General features: G+C 56.6%; 1 protein-coding gene across 12 annotated transcripts in view; it reads left to right on the top strand.

Annotated features, from left to right (window-relative positions):
- Positions 1-13,407, top strand: part of TCF3 (transcription factor 3) — a 37,627-nt gene that overhangs the window by 15,219 nt on the left and 9,001 nt on the right. For 11 of the 12 annotated variants that reach the window (XM_019657271.1, XM_019657270.1, XM_019657267.1 and 8 more), the window contains exons 4-15: positions 4,008-4,081; positions 4,327-4,405; positions 7,075-7,142; positions 8,288-8,417; positions 9,435-9,484; positions 10,662-10,764; positions 10,842-11,008; positions 11,115-11,244; positions 11,647-11,705; positions 11,813-11,891; positions 12,715-12,788; positions 13,203-13,364. In XM_019657271.1, coding sequence (XP_019512816.1) covers positions 4,008-4,081; positions 4,327-4,405; positions 7,075-7,142; positions 8,288-8,417; positions 9,435-9,484; positions 10,662-10,764; positions 10,842-11,008; positions 11,115-11,244; positions 11,647-11,705; positions 11,813-11,891; positions 12,715-12,788; positions 13,203-13,364 — 1,175 coding nt within the window. The remainder of the gene's footprint in view (positions 1-4,007; positions 4,082-4,326; positions 4,406-7,074; positions 7,143-8,287; positions 8,418-9,434; positions 9,485-10,661; positions 10,765-10,841; positions 11,009-11,114; positions 11,245-11,646; positions 11,706-11,812; positions 11,892-12,714; positions 12,789-13,202; positions 13,365-13,407) is intronic. The other variant, XM_019657269.1, reaches the window with a different exon arrangement.

The raw sequence follows: 13,407 nt of genomic DNA, 5'->3' as shown, positions 1-13,407 counted from the left end.
ATGGATTTGAAATTTACAGGAGGAAGGGTGGGGCAGCTTCTGCAGCTGGGGTTCCCTGTTCTCTGTGAATTACTCAGAATTTGTGGACCGGCTCTGCCCACCAGGGAAGCCCTGGGTTGGGGGTTGCCATCCTAGGGGTTCAGGAGAGGTTAAGTTGGAATGGAGCTCCAGTTGGGGGGACCCCCTGCTCTTAGAAAAGGTGGAGTATGGCCTCCACTCACTTTCTCTGCAGCCTCAGATCTGCTTGTCAGGTAGCTCGCGGCCCTGTCTTTCCATCCTCCACTTTTCAGGGGCATATACGACATTATAAACAGTGCAGGTGATGAAAAGGGTAAAATACAAACTAGTGTATTTCAGATGTATCCAGGCACTCTACTAGCAGTTTTCCCTCAAGTCTGAAATGATATGAAAATTAAAAACTTGCCCAAAGAGATTACAAGAAGAGACCCTCGCAGTGGTGGGAGCTCTCAACCCCACTCAAGGTAGGGCTGACCCTCAAATTCCAACCAGCATTTATCTCACCCACCCCCAACCCTTGTGAGTCTCCAAGCACCACAGTGCCAGGCCCAGGCAGGGCGGCTGAATGGCCACCATTTGGTTTCTTGGGGATTTTCATTTTAAGGGAAAGCTGACTGGCTTGGAGTTGTATCAGTCATGTGGTAAAACTGGTGGGAGCACTGGCCAAATAGTTGCTTAAGACGTTGTTAATTTCTTAGATGTGATCGTCATTTATGGTGGTTACTTTTATTATTGTTGTCATTATCTTAGTCTTTAGTTTTTGGGGCTGTACTGTCCAGTACAAGCAGCCACTATCCACACAGCGATCTAAATTTGCGTTCATTAAAATCACATAGAATGGGGAGTTCTTTCGCAGCCATGTGGCTACCTTATGGGACACACACTGTGATGGTCGGAGGCAGGTTAAGTTACTTGTGGGTGCGATGAAGACATAGAAAACAAATGTGGAGGTTGTTTGGGAAGGTCATCTCTGTTCAGGCAACACTGTGGGGTTGCAGACAGGGCCCCAGCTAGGAGGGGACACGTAAGGTGACTTCCCTGAAGGGGGATAAAGAAATAGCAGGACATAGCTGGCAGAAGGAGAGGGAAAAGGGAGGTAAGGAAGGAGCCTGGTCTCTGCCCTGAGGGCAACCAGGAGCCATGTAAGGAGTTGGAGAGAGGGAGGAGAGCCAGGTTTTGCTTCTTAAAGCTCTGTAGGGCTACCTGGGGTGGAGAATGGGCAAGGACCCTGCTGCAGGGGTGCAGCCAGCGGGCCTGTGAGCAGAGGCCATGTGGGGTGGGCTGTGAGGGAAGGAGAGGGGGGCAGCTCCTGAGTGAGGGGGTGCTTCATTACAGATCGGAGCTGCAGGATGAAAACCCCATGCTGGGCTAATGACCACCTGGTTGTACTGGCAGGGTTTTGGGGTGGGGATAGTAGACAGGGCTGTGCCCAATGCCCCGTGACAGCCTGGGCTTTGCCTGTCCTACACAGTAACCCTGCTGCTGGTACTGGATATTCTGATGGTTGGGCTTCTTTACACAGAGGAACCAGCTCCTGGAATCTTCACCACACCAAGGTCAGCTGACCTCCATAAAGGGCCAGGCGGCCTCTACTCTGCTGCTGCAGCAAAAGCTGCCATTGACAGGACAGGACAAATGAGCATGGCTGTGTGCTAATAAAACTTTATTTATAAAGGCAGGTGGGGGCCGGACTTGGTTCGAGGGCCCTAGTTTGCTGACCCTGCCTCAGAGGAATCCAGCACAGGACATGGGCCACTCAGTCCCAACCAGTGTCCACTGAGCACCTTTCAGAGCCCACTCCCCCAGTTTATCAGGCAAAGGCTAGCCCTCAATCACATGGTGAGGTGACTCAGCTTGGGATGCCAACTGTGCCACCTGCTCTGTGGTGGTCCTTGTCATCCTCGCAGCAACCTGGGGGGACATGGAGGGGTGGGCAGCGCCCCTGGCCTTCCCCCCACTTCCTGTGCCCTCTGCTCCTTCACATCTCCCTTTTTGGGAGGCAGCCAGGCTAGATCTGAGTACAGACAGTTTTTCCCAGGTGCCCCCCCACCAGCCCATCACCTCTAGCATTAAAAAAAAAAAAAATGACACTCCAACAGCAATATCTAATTCTATTCATACGTTTTAATTAGAACACGAACAAGGGATGTTATGAATATTCATGGCCAAGTTATTAAAATGCATAATTAATCGGTGTGGGGGGGTAATAATTGTATTAACGGAAATGGGGCTTTCCCTATTTTTGTCATTCTAGAAGGGAGGATAAGGGGCTGGCTGAGGGTTTTTTTTTCCAGAAGTGACAGAGCAGCACCCAGTTGCCTCTGCCAGGCATTCATGGATCCCATGTTGGGGTAGTCCCTGGACCCCATGAGCCCCCTTCACTACTGCCAGGGCTTCATGTGATGGGGGCTGCTCCATGGGGGAGACGACAACAGGCAAGTGCACACAGAAGGAAATTGAGGCTCTGGGGGTGCTGGCACTTTGCCTAAGGTCACCCCCTCCTCACTGGCTGCTGTCCTCTCAGGAGCCCAAGTTGGGGTCTAGGACCTTGGGGTACAGACATCCCAAACCTGGCAGCAAATGCCAGATGGATTCCTGGAGAACACAGGAGCCCCCTGCCAGGTCCCCCACCTGCCAAGGTAGTCCTTCAGCCCTGCACTGTAATCACATTGGAAATTTTTGATTAGAAAACAAAACCTAAATGAGATGTATGAATATTCATCAGACTGGGAGATTAATATGCATGATCATGCAAATTAGAAAGCCGTTAAACACCAGTTCTCTGGGGGTAATGATTAACACAAAGGCACCAAAATGGAAGGATACAATTTGAAAGAAGTTTCTGATGCACACAAGTAGCGGGAGGGTAGGGGGCAGGGTTTAGGATTTGGGCTGGGGTGCATGGGACAGCCAGAGTGTGGGGTCCAAGGGTGGGTGGTAGAGAGGTTGTGCTGGTACAGGTGGCCCCCTTCGTACTCCCTTCCAGCTTGGCTTGGAGAGCCTTTGGACTCAGAGTTGACTATGGACACGCCCAGTTCTGCCAAGTAGGTCCTGTTAATAACCCCATTTACAGAGGAGGGAAACTGAGGCACCAGGAGGGAAGGGCCTGAGACTGCTTCCCTTCACCTTCTCTAGGTTGTGTGTTCTGTGGCCCCTGATGGATGGGGTTGGAGCCCCTGTCCTGAAAGGATGCAGGCACTGGCTGCCTCCCCTCGGGGGAGGATTCTGAGTCCTGGCCTGGTGCCTGGGAGAGTGTCTGGGGAGATAAGGGTCCCACCCTGACCAACCCTTGAGAGGAAGGTCCTCTCCCCAGCCTGGTTAACCCTGACTACATCTCAGACCTCAGCCCAGCAGGCTTATGGCAGGAGCCTGTTTGCTCCTTACAGGGATTGGGTTCCACCCTGAAGGAGCCACCAGCCTATGCCTGGTGGGTAGTCAGTGACAGCTGCCACTATTATTTCAACAAAGGGACAGCCTCACTTCTCAAGTTGGCAGGCATGGGCAGGGGAGAGACTCTCACTTTCCTGAGATCAGAGCTTATTGCTCATCCTATTTGCTGATGTCTTCATGAGCCTTCCTCACAGGGTCAGGAGGGACAATTTGGCACAGAGGCCCCAGCACCATGTGGTCAGGGCAGGGCCAGAGGGTGGAACCCTGGGGCTGGGAGAGGGAGACTTGGTGTGAGTGAGGGCTCTGCCTAGGGTGTTCATGGTGGATAGGGCTTTGATGGATGGGCAGGAGTTTGCCAGCAGCGATAGCTGGTGGAAATTTTTTAGCTGCGGACCTGGAAGTATGCTAAGTGCCAGGGTGTCTGGGGCACGTGCCATTGACAGTGGTGTCAGTGTGGACAGAGCTGGAGTTGGGTGAGGCGCGACAGGCACCAGGACCAGGCTGGAGGAGGAAGGGCCCAGAAAGCCTGCTGAGTGGGGTTAGGACCACCTGAGGCGGTAAGGGTGGGGTGAGGTTACCCTCTCTCTTCTGCCCTGCAGGTCTGGAGGACCGGCCCAGTTCAGGCTCCTGGGGCACTGGCGACCAGAATAGCTCCTCCTTCGACCCCAGCCGGGTGAGGAGCCCTGTGGGGCCTGAGACTCTGAGTTTCCCTTTTCTGGGGGAGGGGGACACATGAGAAAACAGGGGCTCAGCGGGGGGATGTTGGACTCCAGACTGGTCTGCAGGGATTTTGGGCTCACAGATGTAGGTTTGAGTCCTGACTCAGGTACTTACAAGCATGCCTGCCTCCTGAGCCTGTTTTCCCTGCTTTAAAACGGGATGCCCTATCACTCCTCACCCTCACCCATCTCTCTACAGACCTACAGCGAAGGCGGCCACTTCACTGAGTCCCACAGCAGCCTCTCTTCATCCACATTCCTGGGACCTGGGCTTGGAGGTGAGTGTCCGCAGGGCACAGCCCTTCTCCCCATACCTGAATGGGAGTGCCCGGGGCATGGTCAGCTCACTCAGAGTGCCAGTGCATCCAGGATGTTTGCCCAGAGCAGAGGGTGCAGGTGGACACGGCCGGGACCCCACCCCACCCCCAACCTAGGTCATTAGGGGCTGGCCATGTCCCCACCAGGAAGTAAACGTGTGTCCTGGTGACTTAGACAATTTGAGCCCGCTGGCCCTTCCAAGGCTGGCCTGCTCTCCCTGACCACAAGAATCATGACTCAGCAGGCCTGAGCTCCAGTCTAACCCACTGGGCTCCTGGTGAGGCTGTCCCCCCTAGAGCCTCGATTTCCCCACCCCTGAGACAGGGATGCTCACAGAACCGTTTGTGTAGTGGGTGGTGAGGCCTTGACCAATGTGCCAGGCCCTGCACCTCCATCTTATTGTAGAGGCGCAAACAGGCTCAGCAGAAAAGGACCTGTCAGGAATCTGTGACGAGTCAGAGCCCACCCAGTGCTCTGTCCTCAGGGACCATCAGGCACTAGACTGATAACCTGTGTGTTGTCCCTCCCGCCAGGAGACTAAGGGACTAAGGCAAGTGCTCTGCTGAGCCCTGGCCCCTCCTCTTGCAGTTCTGAGGGAGCCTCAAGGTGATTGCAAAGCTAGCGTCTCAGGGTCAGTGGGGGGCTGCTCCCGCCTCAGAGCCTGGGTGGTCCTGAGACAGGACACCCTTCCACATGAAAGCTGGGCAGAATCGGGTCATAGAAGTGCCATCGTTGATAGTTTATAGGCTAAGGTGGCTACTGGGAGAGCAGATATGTGGACTGTGGGACTCTCGGTGTGACTAACCAGTGGGGAAACTGAGTCCAGAGGTCTTTGTGCTGAACCCTGAGGGGACAGCACCTGCCAGACCCTACAGGTCATATGTCACTTGCTGGACCCAGGACTGGGCGCACAGTAGGGCTGGACAGGTGAATATGGCCCAAGAGGAATAGCTTGAGGAGCTGGGGGGCAGCGTCCATGCACCCACTGAATTGTGGGAGTCTGCCCTCATTTTCCAGACCAGGAGGTAAGGCTTGTCCTACATAGCCCAGGGTGGCCTCTGCACCTGCAGCTGTTCCCCTCTGCTGTTCCTTCCTCCCGCCTCTTCCTGGCGCGGGCAATTCCCACGCTGGGCCTGGTCAGCAGGGCCCAGAGCCAGCTGTGTCCCATGCCAGCAACACACCCTGTGGCCAAGGAGCTCAGAGAGGGCAGCATGGGGCCCAGGCCAAGCCTGGTGGGGAGGTGGGCGCGCGCACCCTCAACCTCCCTGCGCCTGTTTCTCACCCATGGACCAGGCTGGATGGGGCTGGTGGTAGGTGGTCATGGGGCTGCTCCCTGGTGGGCAGGGCCAGTCTGTTCCCTTGTGGCCTCCAGCCCGTTCTGGCTCCCAATACAACCCTGGTGGTTTTATTCTCTGCTGTTTCTCCCCATTCCCTGATGTGAGGGTTCAGCACATGGATTAGGCACCTGATGTATACCAATGGGGCTCATGGCCCCTGCAGGCTCCCCTCCTAGAGCCTCAGCATCCTCTCCTTGACCTCTTCACCCTTCCTCTTTACAAACCCATATTTGGTGCCTGCTGTGTTCAGGGCCTAAACCCATGGCAGCCACATCTTGCGCAGAGGGCCAAGAATCGGGGAGGCGAAACTCCTTCCCTGGGTGGAGCCCAGAGCACTGGCTAGGCTAGCCAGCTTTCCTCTCACACCCACCCTGGGAAGAAGCATTTGCCTCACCCTCTGTTAACTCAGTGGACAGAGAGCAAGGCCCCTCTAGTTTCCAGGCCTTGCTTTGCTCATCCCTAAAAGGGCCCTGCCCTGTGGGATGCCTCTCCCTCTCCCCAGCAGCATTTGCTCCAGAAGTCTAGTTGAAATTGTTGTGCTTTTAATATAAAGAAAACGAATTTTCTTTTTCTCCCAAGTTGGAGAATAATGCAAGTTAGTGGACCAAGCGTGAGCGTCATGTTGAGGTTGGTGCCAGTTTAAGCCAGAAACAGACTTAAATGGCTCTGTTACTGACGGATCCAGGGCACCTGCTTCAGGCAAGGCTGGGTCCAGGCATCTGTGCAGTGGCAGGAATCATCCACACTGGTGACTGTCATGCAGGCTGTGTCCCCACAGCCCAGGCGTCACCTGCTCTCACAGGGGAAGGGCCCCTTCTTAGCAAGTCACTTGAATCAACATCCCCAGGGACGTCACATGCTCATTCATGAGCTAAATCCTGGCTGGGGCCTGGGTGCTGAACCTCGCCGACTCCAGGGACCACCCCCCACCCCAGGCTGCCCCCTGGGAGCCCGGCACCCTGGGGAGTCAACACCTCACTACCTTGAATGGAGAAAAAGAGACTCAGGAAGGGCAGTGGATACTCAACTTGGTGCTGGCCCATCTCGGGGATGGGATGTTGGGGGCCCTGGTGGGTTTGTAGAAGCCCCTGTGGGACACTGGGAAGCTGTCTGGCCAGACCCCTGCTTGTCCGCCAGGCCGATGGGGAGATCAGTATCTCACTGTGGTTCTCTCTCTATTGTGCACTTAAGGAACACCTGCTGTATATAGGCTTGTGCCAGCCTCAGGAGGTGTCCTCAGGAGGTGTCCTTCCTGGGGTCAGCTCTGAGTGACCCTCTTTCCTCCCCTCCAGGCAAGGGCAGTGAGCGGAATGCGTACACTGCCTTTGGCAGAGATGCAGGTGTTGGCGGCTTGACTCAGGTGAGGCCATGTCTTTGAGGTGCGGGCAGCCAGGGCCCATCGGCAACCAGCAGTCTGCAGAACCCAGAGAATGGGGCGGGTGGGATCCGAATCTCCAGACTGTAGGGACATCGTAGTGGGGAGTGGTTCAGGGTTGGGGGACTCATGAGGGCTGCACTCACCTCTACCATTCCCCCTTTCCTACCCACCTTTTAAAATTTTAAACAAATTGGTCACAATTTCCTCCTTATCTGTGGAAGGGTCCCTGGCTGGGCTGAGTGCTGGTCACTCTTTCAGCAGCAGCTAAAATAGGACCAAGCCAGGCTGGAATGGCCAGGAGTGGGCAGGGGGCGAGGGAGGCAGGGGAAGCCACAGCCCCATGGCCCCCCAACATGGGGACCACTATGCAGAAGTGGAAGGGCTCAGAGACATCTGCCCACCCCCAAGTACAGAAAAAGAAACTGAGGCCAGCCCAGCAGCCCTAGGGCCCCATCCCATAGGCCCCAAGCCCAGGCGAAACACCCATGCCTACCCCAGCTGTGAAGCCCACAGGGACACTGACCAGCCACAGTGGTCCCATGTGGCCTGTCCTGGTCACCCCTTGGGCACCCTCCCGGACCCACGCCCAAGTGTTTTATTCCTGTCCTCACCAGCATCTCCCAAATCTCAGGTGAGGCTAGACCTTGTCCCAGGTGGTGTTGCCTGTGTACATATGAAGTCTATTGAGTGCCAGCTGGGTACCAGGCCCTGTGCCAAGGCAGAGCTCACCTCGCCCCCATCAGTTCCCACCACCCCTGAGCCAATGTGTCTGTTTTACAGATGGAAAGGGTCAGATGTAGAGTGGCCACTCCCATGAGGCCCCGTCACTCGTGCTTCCAAAGAAAGAAGGCCCCTTTCAAAGTAATTATCCAAAATTAAACCGTCTGCCTTAACAAAACAAAAAGACACCTACAAACTGAAGCAGTCAGATTTCACTGCCTCCCAGAAGCACTTTTGCACATTCTGCATCCCAGAATGGGTGACCCGCTAGGCTGGCTGGCAACGGTTTTTCTCATGAGAGTGTCCATGGGTGACAGGTATCAGGAGAGAAACGTCCTGAGCAGGGGTCGCTGTCATCCCTGGACACCAGACCAGCCCCTGGTGATGACCTCCCTTCCCTTCCCCAGGCTGGGTTCCTGCCCAGTGATTTGGCCCTCAGCAGCCCCGGGCCACTGTCCCCTTCGAGCGTCAAGGGCGGGTCCCAGTATTACTCCTACCCCGGTCATGCTCGGCGGAGAGCCGCGGACAGCAGCCTGGGTGAGTGGGGCAGCGGCGAGGCCTAAGGGTGGGGACAGGGAGGGGATCTCCCCCGTTGTTGTCGTCGTCCCCCCGTCCCCGTCCGTTCTCCCCCCACCCCCCCACCAGGCCAGCACCTCAGGTCCAGGCTGGACTGGGAGCTCAGGCAGTGGGGGGATGGGTAGTGAGTCAGGAAAGAAGCAGTCAACTCTGGTCATCTGCAGAGGTTCTGTTCTGTCAAATCCTCAAACACTGAGCCCCTGCTCCTGGGGAAACACATGGGTAGATTCCTGCCAGCCTCTTGGTTGGTCACAATCGATCAACACATATAACCTCGTGTCAGGTGTGTTCCTGTCTGGACACCTTATTTCACATGTATTGTTGATTCATTGATACGAAACTCACCAGCGGTGCTATAACTGGGGCCTAAACATAGCTGGTCTGACGTGTATTTTCAAATCCCAGTATTTGTGCTCAGGGACACTAGCCAGCACTGCAGCACCATGCTTGGGGGGCTCTTTTAAACAGCAAAGCTACCCACAAAAGCATGAAAATTGGGGCTCTTGATAGACTGACAAAAGGACCCTGGTTTATAGCTGAGCTGGAACCTGTTCCTCTTCAATGTACATGTGTGTGGATTCTCAGGGTTCCCACTCTGCACTGCGAGTAGGATTTGGGGGAACCAATTTTCAGCAGATTTGCAAGCCAGGGACCTGTGAATAAAGAGGATGGACCATGGGAGTTGGGGTAGGAGTGGCAGGGGGGCTTTGGAGCAGGGACCCAACTCAAGTATCTGCTGATTGCCCACTTCCCAGACCCCCACTGCAGATCCCTCCGTGATTTTTGCACTTTATTAGACCCTTGCACACGGACCTGAGCCCTTGTTTAATTTTATTAAAAGGGAAGGCTCAAGGGCCTCCTCTTCAAGGTGTAGGTGTCCCCTGACCACCCCCCGTGACAGGTGTGTCCCTGGGCCATGAAGGGGCCCCCTTATGTCCCTGGCTGAGTTGGGTGGCTCACTCCTCTTGTTCCTAATAGACACGCAGCCCAAGAAGGTCCGGAAGGTGCCGCCAGGTCTCCCGTCCTCGGTGAGTCATGAGATCAAGTGGGGATCCCACAGACCACATGTCCCTCGTGTTCTGCAGGCTCAGGGAGTACTCCCCTTCCCACTGGAGGCCACATAACACATCAGTGGGTGCACTGGGCTGTGTGTGCTGCTGGGAACACATGTGGGTTCACGTGGCTTTCTTAAGTGTGGGCAGGCCCTGCTGAAGTTGTGCTCCGAGTCCTCACTTCTGCCCACCTCTGAGGGAGTTGAGGTTCTTCCTGGGGTCTAGCCTTGATCCCTCCTGCTTTAAGAGAAAGTCATGTCCTGTGGCACCTTAGAAAGTGTATGAATGGGGGTCCTGGGAGTGGGAACAGACAGAGGGTTCCTTCCCCCACTCGATCAACCCGGGTTTGAGCCACCCAGTGTCCCTACCCCAGCAGATGGTGCCAGGCCATCTGCGATTTAATCATGGGGAAAAAAGGTCATTTGCCTGTTGCCTCCTCTTGGTTCTTGTGCCAGCTTCCAGGAGTCCCTGGCCCCACGGCTCAGGCAGAGTCCCCTGCAAGCTGACCCAGACCACTCCAGGACCCAAGGTCAGGGCTAGTGACAGAGGTTGACATGCCATAGCCAGGAGGTACAGTGAGGCTCAGGCTGTCTTAAGAGTTGACTCTTGATGTCATTGACTACACATTTTCCTCATCTAAACCCCCACCCCACTTTCCTAGAGCTGAGAGCCCCCTGCGCTCACGTCGTCCTACCAGCACTCGTACCCTGCGTTCTGTTCCAGTGCTGGGGCAGACATTACCAGTTGATCCTAGTACTTTTCTCCTGTCTTCAGCCTCAGTTCCAGGCAGTGCCAGCCAATTAGAGATGGCACTTATCCTAGAAGCCTTTTCCTGTTTCCCTAGTCTGGGGCAGCCTGAATGGAATGTCAGTCCACTGCCCTGCCTCTCATGCCCCTGGGTCTTATGTAATTGGGGCTGGGGCTAAGGGAGGTTCCAGCACTGGGGGAACAAGGAAAAAGGAAGGGCTGGGGGGCATTGCAGCTGGGCTTTGCTTTGATGGATCAATAGGAGTTTTTGGGGTTAAGGAGGGAAAAGGGGTGGTGGGGTAAACTGCTGTCCAGATGGAGGGCAAGACTGGGATGGGGCCAGCTGAGGGGTGGGGGATAGGTTAGTCCTGTTCCCCTTTGACCACATCCACCTACCTGCCCACAGGTGTACCCACCCAGCTCAAGTGATGATTATAGCAGGGATACCACTCCCTATCCATCCGCCAAGACCCCCATCAGCGCCTACCCGTCCACCTTCTACATGGCAGGTTAGGTATATGGGGGCCTGCCTGGGATAGCGCCTGGGTCCCTCTGCCCTCCCATCTCACTGTGCCCCTCTCTGCAGATGGCAGCCTGCACCCCTCAGCAGAACTCTGGAGCCCCCCAGGCCAGGCGGGCTTCGGGCCCATGCTGGGTGGGGGCTCGTCCCCTCTGTCCCTCCCACCAGGCAGCAGCAGCACTGTGGGCAGCGGCAGTGGTGGCTTTGGTGGCCTTCACCAGCATGAGCGCATGGTAGGCCCCTCAGGGTGGTGTGGGGGCGTGCATGTGGGTAGCACCTTCTCTGACTCCCTCTGGCTCCATCTAACCCAATTTGATCTCTGACCCTGTCCCACCACAGGGCTACCCACTGCACAGCTCGGAGGTGAATGGTGGGCTCCCGACTGTGTCCACCTTCTCGGCCCCCACAAGCTCCTATGGCAGCGTTGCCAGCCACACGCCCCCTGTCAGTGGGGCCGACAGCCTCATGGGTATGGCCCCCCACCCCACCCCTGATGCAGCCCTTGTTATTAACACCCTCCCTCTCCGAGGCCGCCATCTGCATAAGTTCAGACCCCTCAGCCCCATCATGGATGTGAAAATGGCTCTTTGATTGGACTTCCCCACTTTACATCTGGGGAAAGTGAGACGCAGAGAGATTGCCTTGCTTCTGGTCCCGTGGCCTGCCTGTCCCTGGAACCTCTGGAGGCAGGTGTCGAGATGTCAGGCAGAAACCAGACCAAAATCAGGGGCTGCTCAGTGCTGGGCTGGGGCATCCATGCCAGGCAGCTGAGTGTAGAAGGGAACTCCTTGTCAGCCTGGGCATCCAAGCCAAGCCCTGGTGCTGGGGCGCTGCATTCCTAAGGTTGGGTCTCACCTCTTTCCATCCACAGGTTCCCGAGGGACCACAGCCGGCAGCTCTGGGGACGCCCTCGGGAAGGCACTGGCCTCGGTGAGGCTTGGGGCCCAGGGGGTGGCAGGGACGGTTGGGCCAGTGACCAAGAGAGGCCAGCCCCTGAGTGACCGCCTGGTGGCCCTGTCTCCTCATTCCCGTTGTAGATCTACTCCCCGGATCATTCAAGCAATAACTTCTCGTCCAGCCCCTCGACCCCTGTAGGTTCCCCACAGGGCCTGGCAGGTATGTGTGGGGTGCTGGGGGGAGGGGGTTGTGCCTGGTGCCTCCAGCCTGGAGTTGGCAGGGAGGGGTCAGGCTGCATCATGGGTTGGGGAGATGGACAGACCACCTGCCTTGGAGTTCATGTTTCTCTGAGCATCCAGGAAGGCTTCCTGGAGGAGGAGGCCTCCAAGCCAGGCTAGGTTACAGCACACGCAAAGGTCGGAAGCAGAACCTAGAAGTCCGCACTGTGTGGGCGTGAGGGGCAGGGGTGCCCAGAGCCGGGGCAGTGGGCCTGAGATTTCCACCCAGACTTTAGAACGTGCAGGTCTTTGTGTTTGAACACCCCACAGATATTAGGCACCAATTGTATGCCCTGTGCTAGCTCTGCCAAGAGGTCCAGGTCCTCCTGTCCTCTGCAAGGAGGTACCTGGGGATCAGCCGTGGGCAAGGAGAAGTGAGAGCAGAGGTTTCTGCAAGGCCTGTGTGGTGCCCTCAGGGCTAACCACTTCCCCTCTCTGCTCCAGCATCAGTGTGGCAGGACTGGGAGGAACCGGCCTCTAGGGCACCTACTGTGTGCCTCTGAGCCAGCCACCGTCCCTGTGGTGGAGGAGGAGCTGTGGATTCTGCAGATGGGGAAACTGAGGCTAGGAGATGTGAACCTACCCAGACGTGGCCAGACTCAGCCCTTTAGAACAGTCCTGTGGTTGTGAGCGCCCCCGTGTGGTCAGCCAGGGTATCACAGGCTGCTCAGCAGCTTCCCACCCTGGCCTTCAGAATCCCTCCCTCCCTCTCCAGGTCAGGCTGCACCAAGTCCCCCCATTCATGTGTCTCTTACCATTTCCAGGGACGTCGCAGTGGCCCCGAGCAGGAGCCCCCGGTGCCTTATCACCGAGCTATGATGGGGGTCTCCACAGCCTGGTAAGCTTTCTCTGAGACTGGGGAGGATGTGTCCTCCTAGAGCGCCCTGGGGTGGCAGGGTAGAGGTGCGTGTGACAGACATGAGGTGTGTGTGGGCAGGCACAGGGACGCCCGTTCCTGGGGCAGGGAAGGCAGCCATGGGACGGCTCAGCATGTCTGCTGTGGCCACGTTTCATGTGACTTTGAAACTGAGCCGCATAAGAGAGCCATCAGGTCTCGTGTGAGTAGCAGAACTTGCAATAGGACAGATGCCCTGTTGACAAGAATGAACTTTGTAGTTAATTTGCCAGGAGTAAGGTCCAGTGCTATTCCGTGGCTCTGTGGCCAGTGCAGGCACATGTTTCGAGCCAAGCCACACAGGATGGACAGGGTCCAGTGGCCCAGGCCCCTCACCCTATCCCCTCATGCCCACAGCAGAACAAGATGGAGGACCACCTGGACGAGGCCATCCATGTGCTCCGCAGCCACGCCGTGGGCACTGCGGGCGATGTGCACGGGCTGCTGCCCGGCCACGGGACACTGGCCTCAGGCTTCGCCAGCCCTGTCATGCCACTGGGAGGGCGGCATGCCGGTCTGGTGAGTGCTGGGCGAGAGGCTGGGCGGGTGGTAGGAACCAGGT

The sequence above is a fragment of the Hipposideros armiger genome, unplaced genomic scaffold (genome assembly GCF_001890085.2).
Source record: "Hipposideros armiger isolate ML-2016 unplaced genomic scaffold, ASM189008v1 scaffold_275, whole genome shotgun sequence".
NCBI classification, from domain to species: domain Eukaryota; kingdom Metazoa; phylum Chordata; class Mammalia; order Chiroptera; family Hipposideridae; genus Hipposideros; species Hipposideros armiger.
The sequence above is the reverse complement of the archived record's forward strand: the minus strand, read 5'-3'. Positions and strand labels throughout refer to the sequence as shown.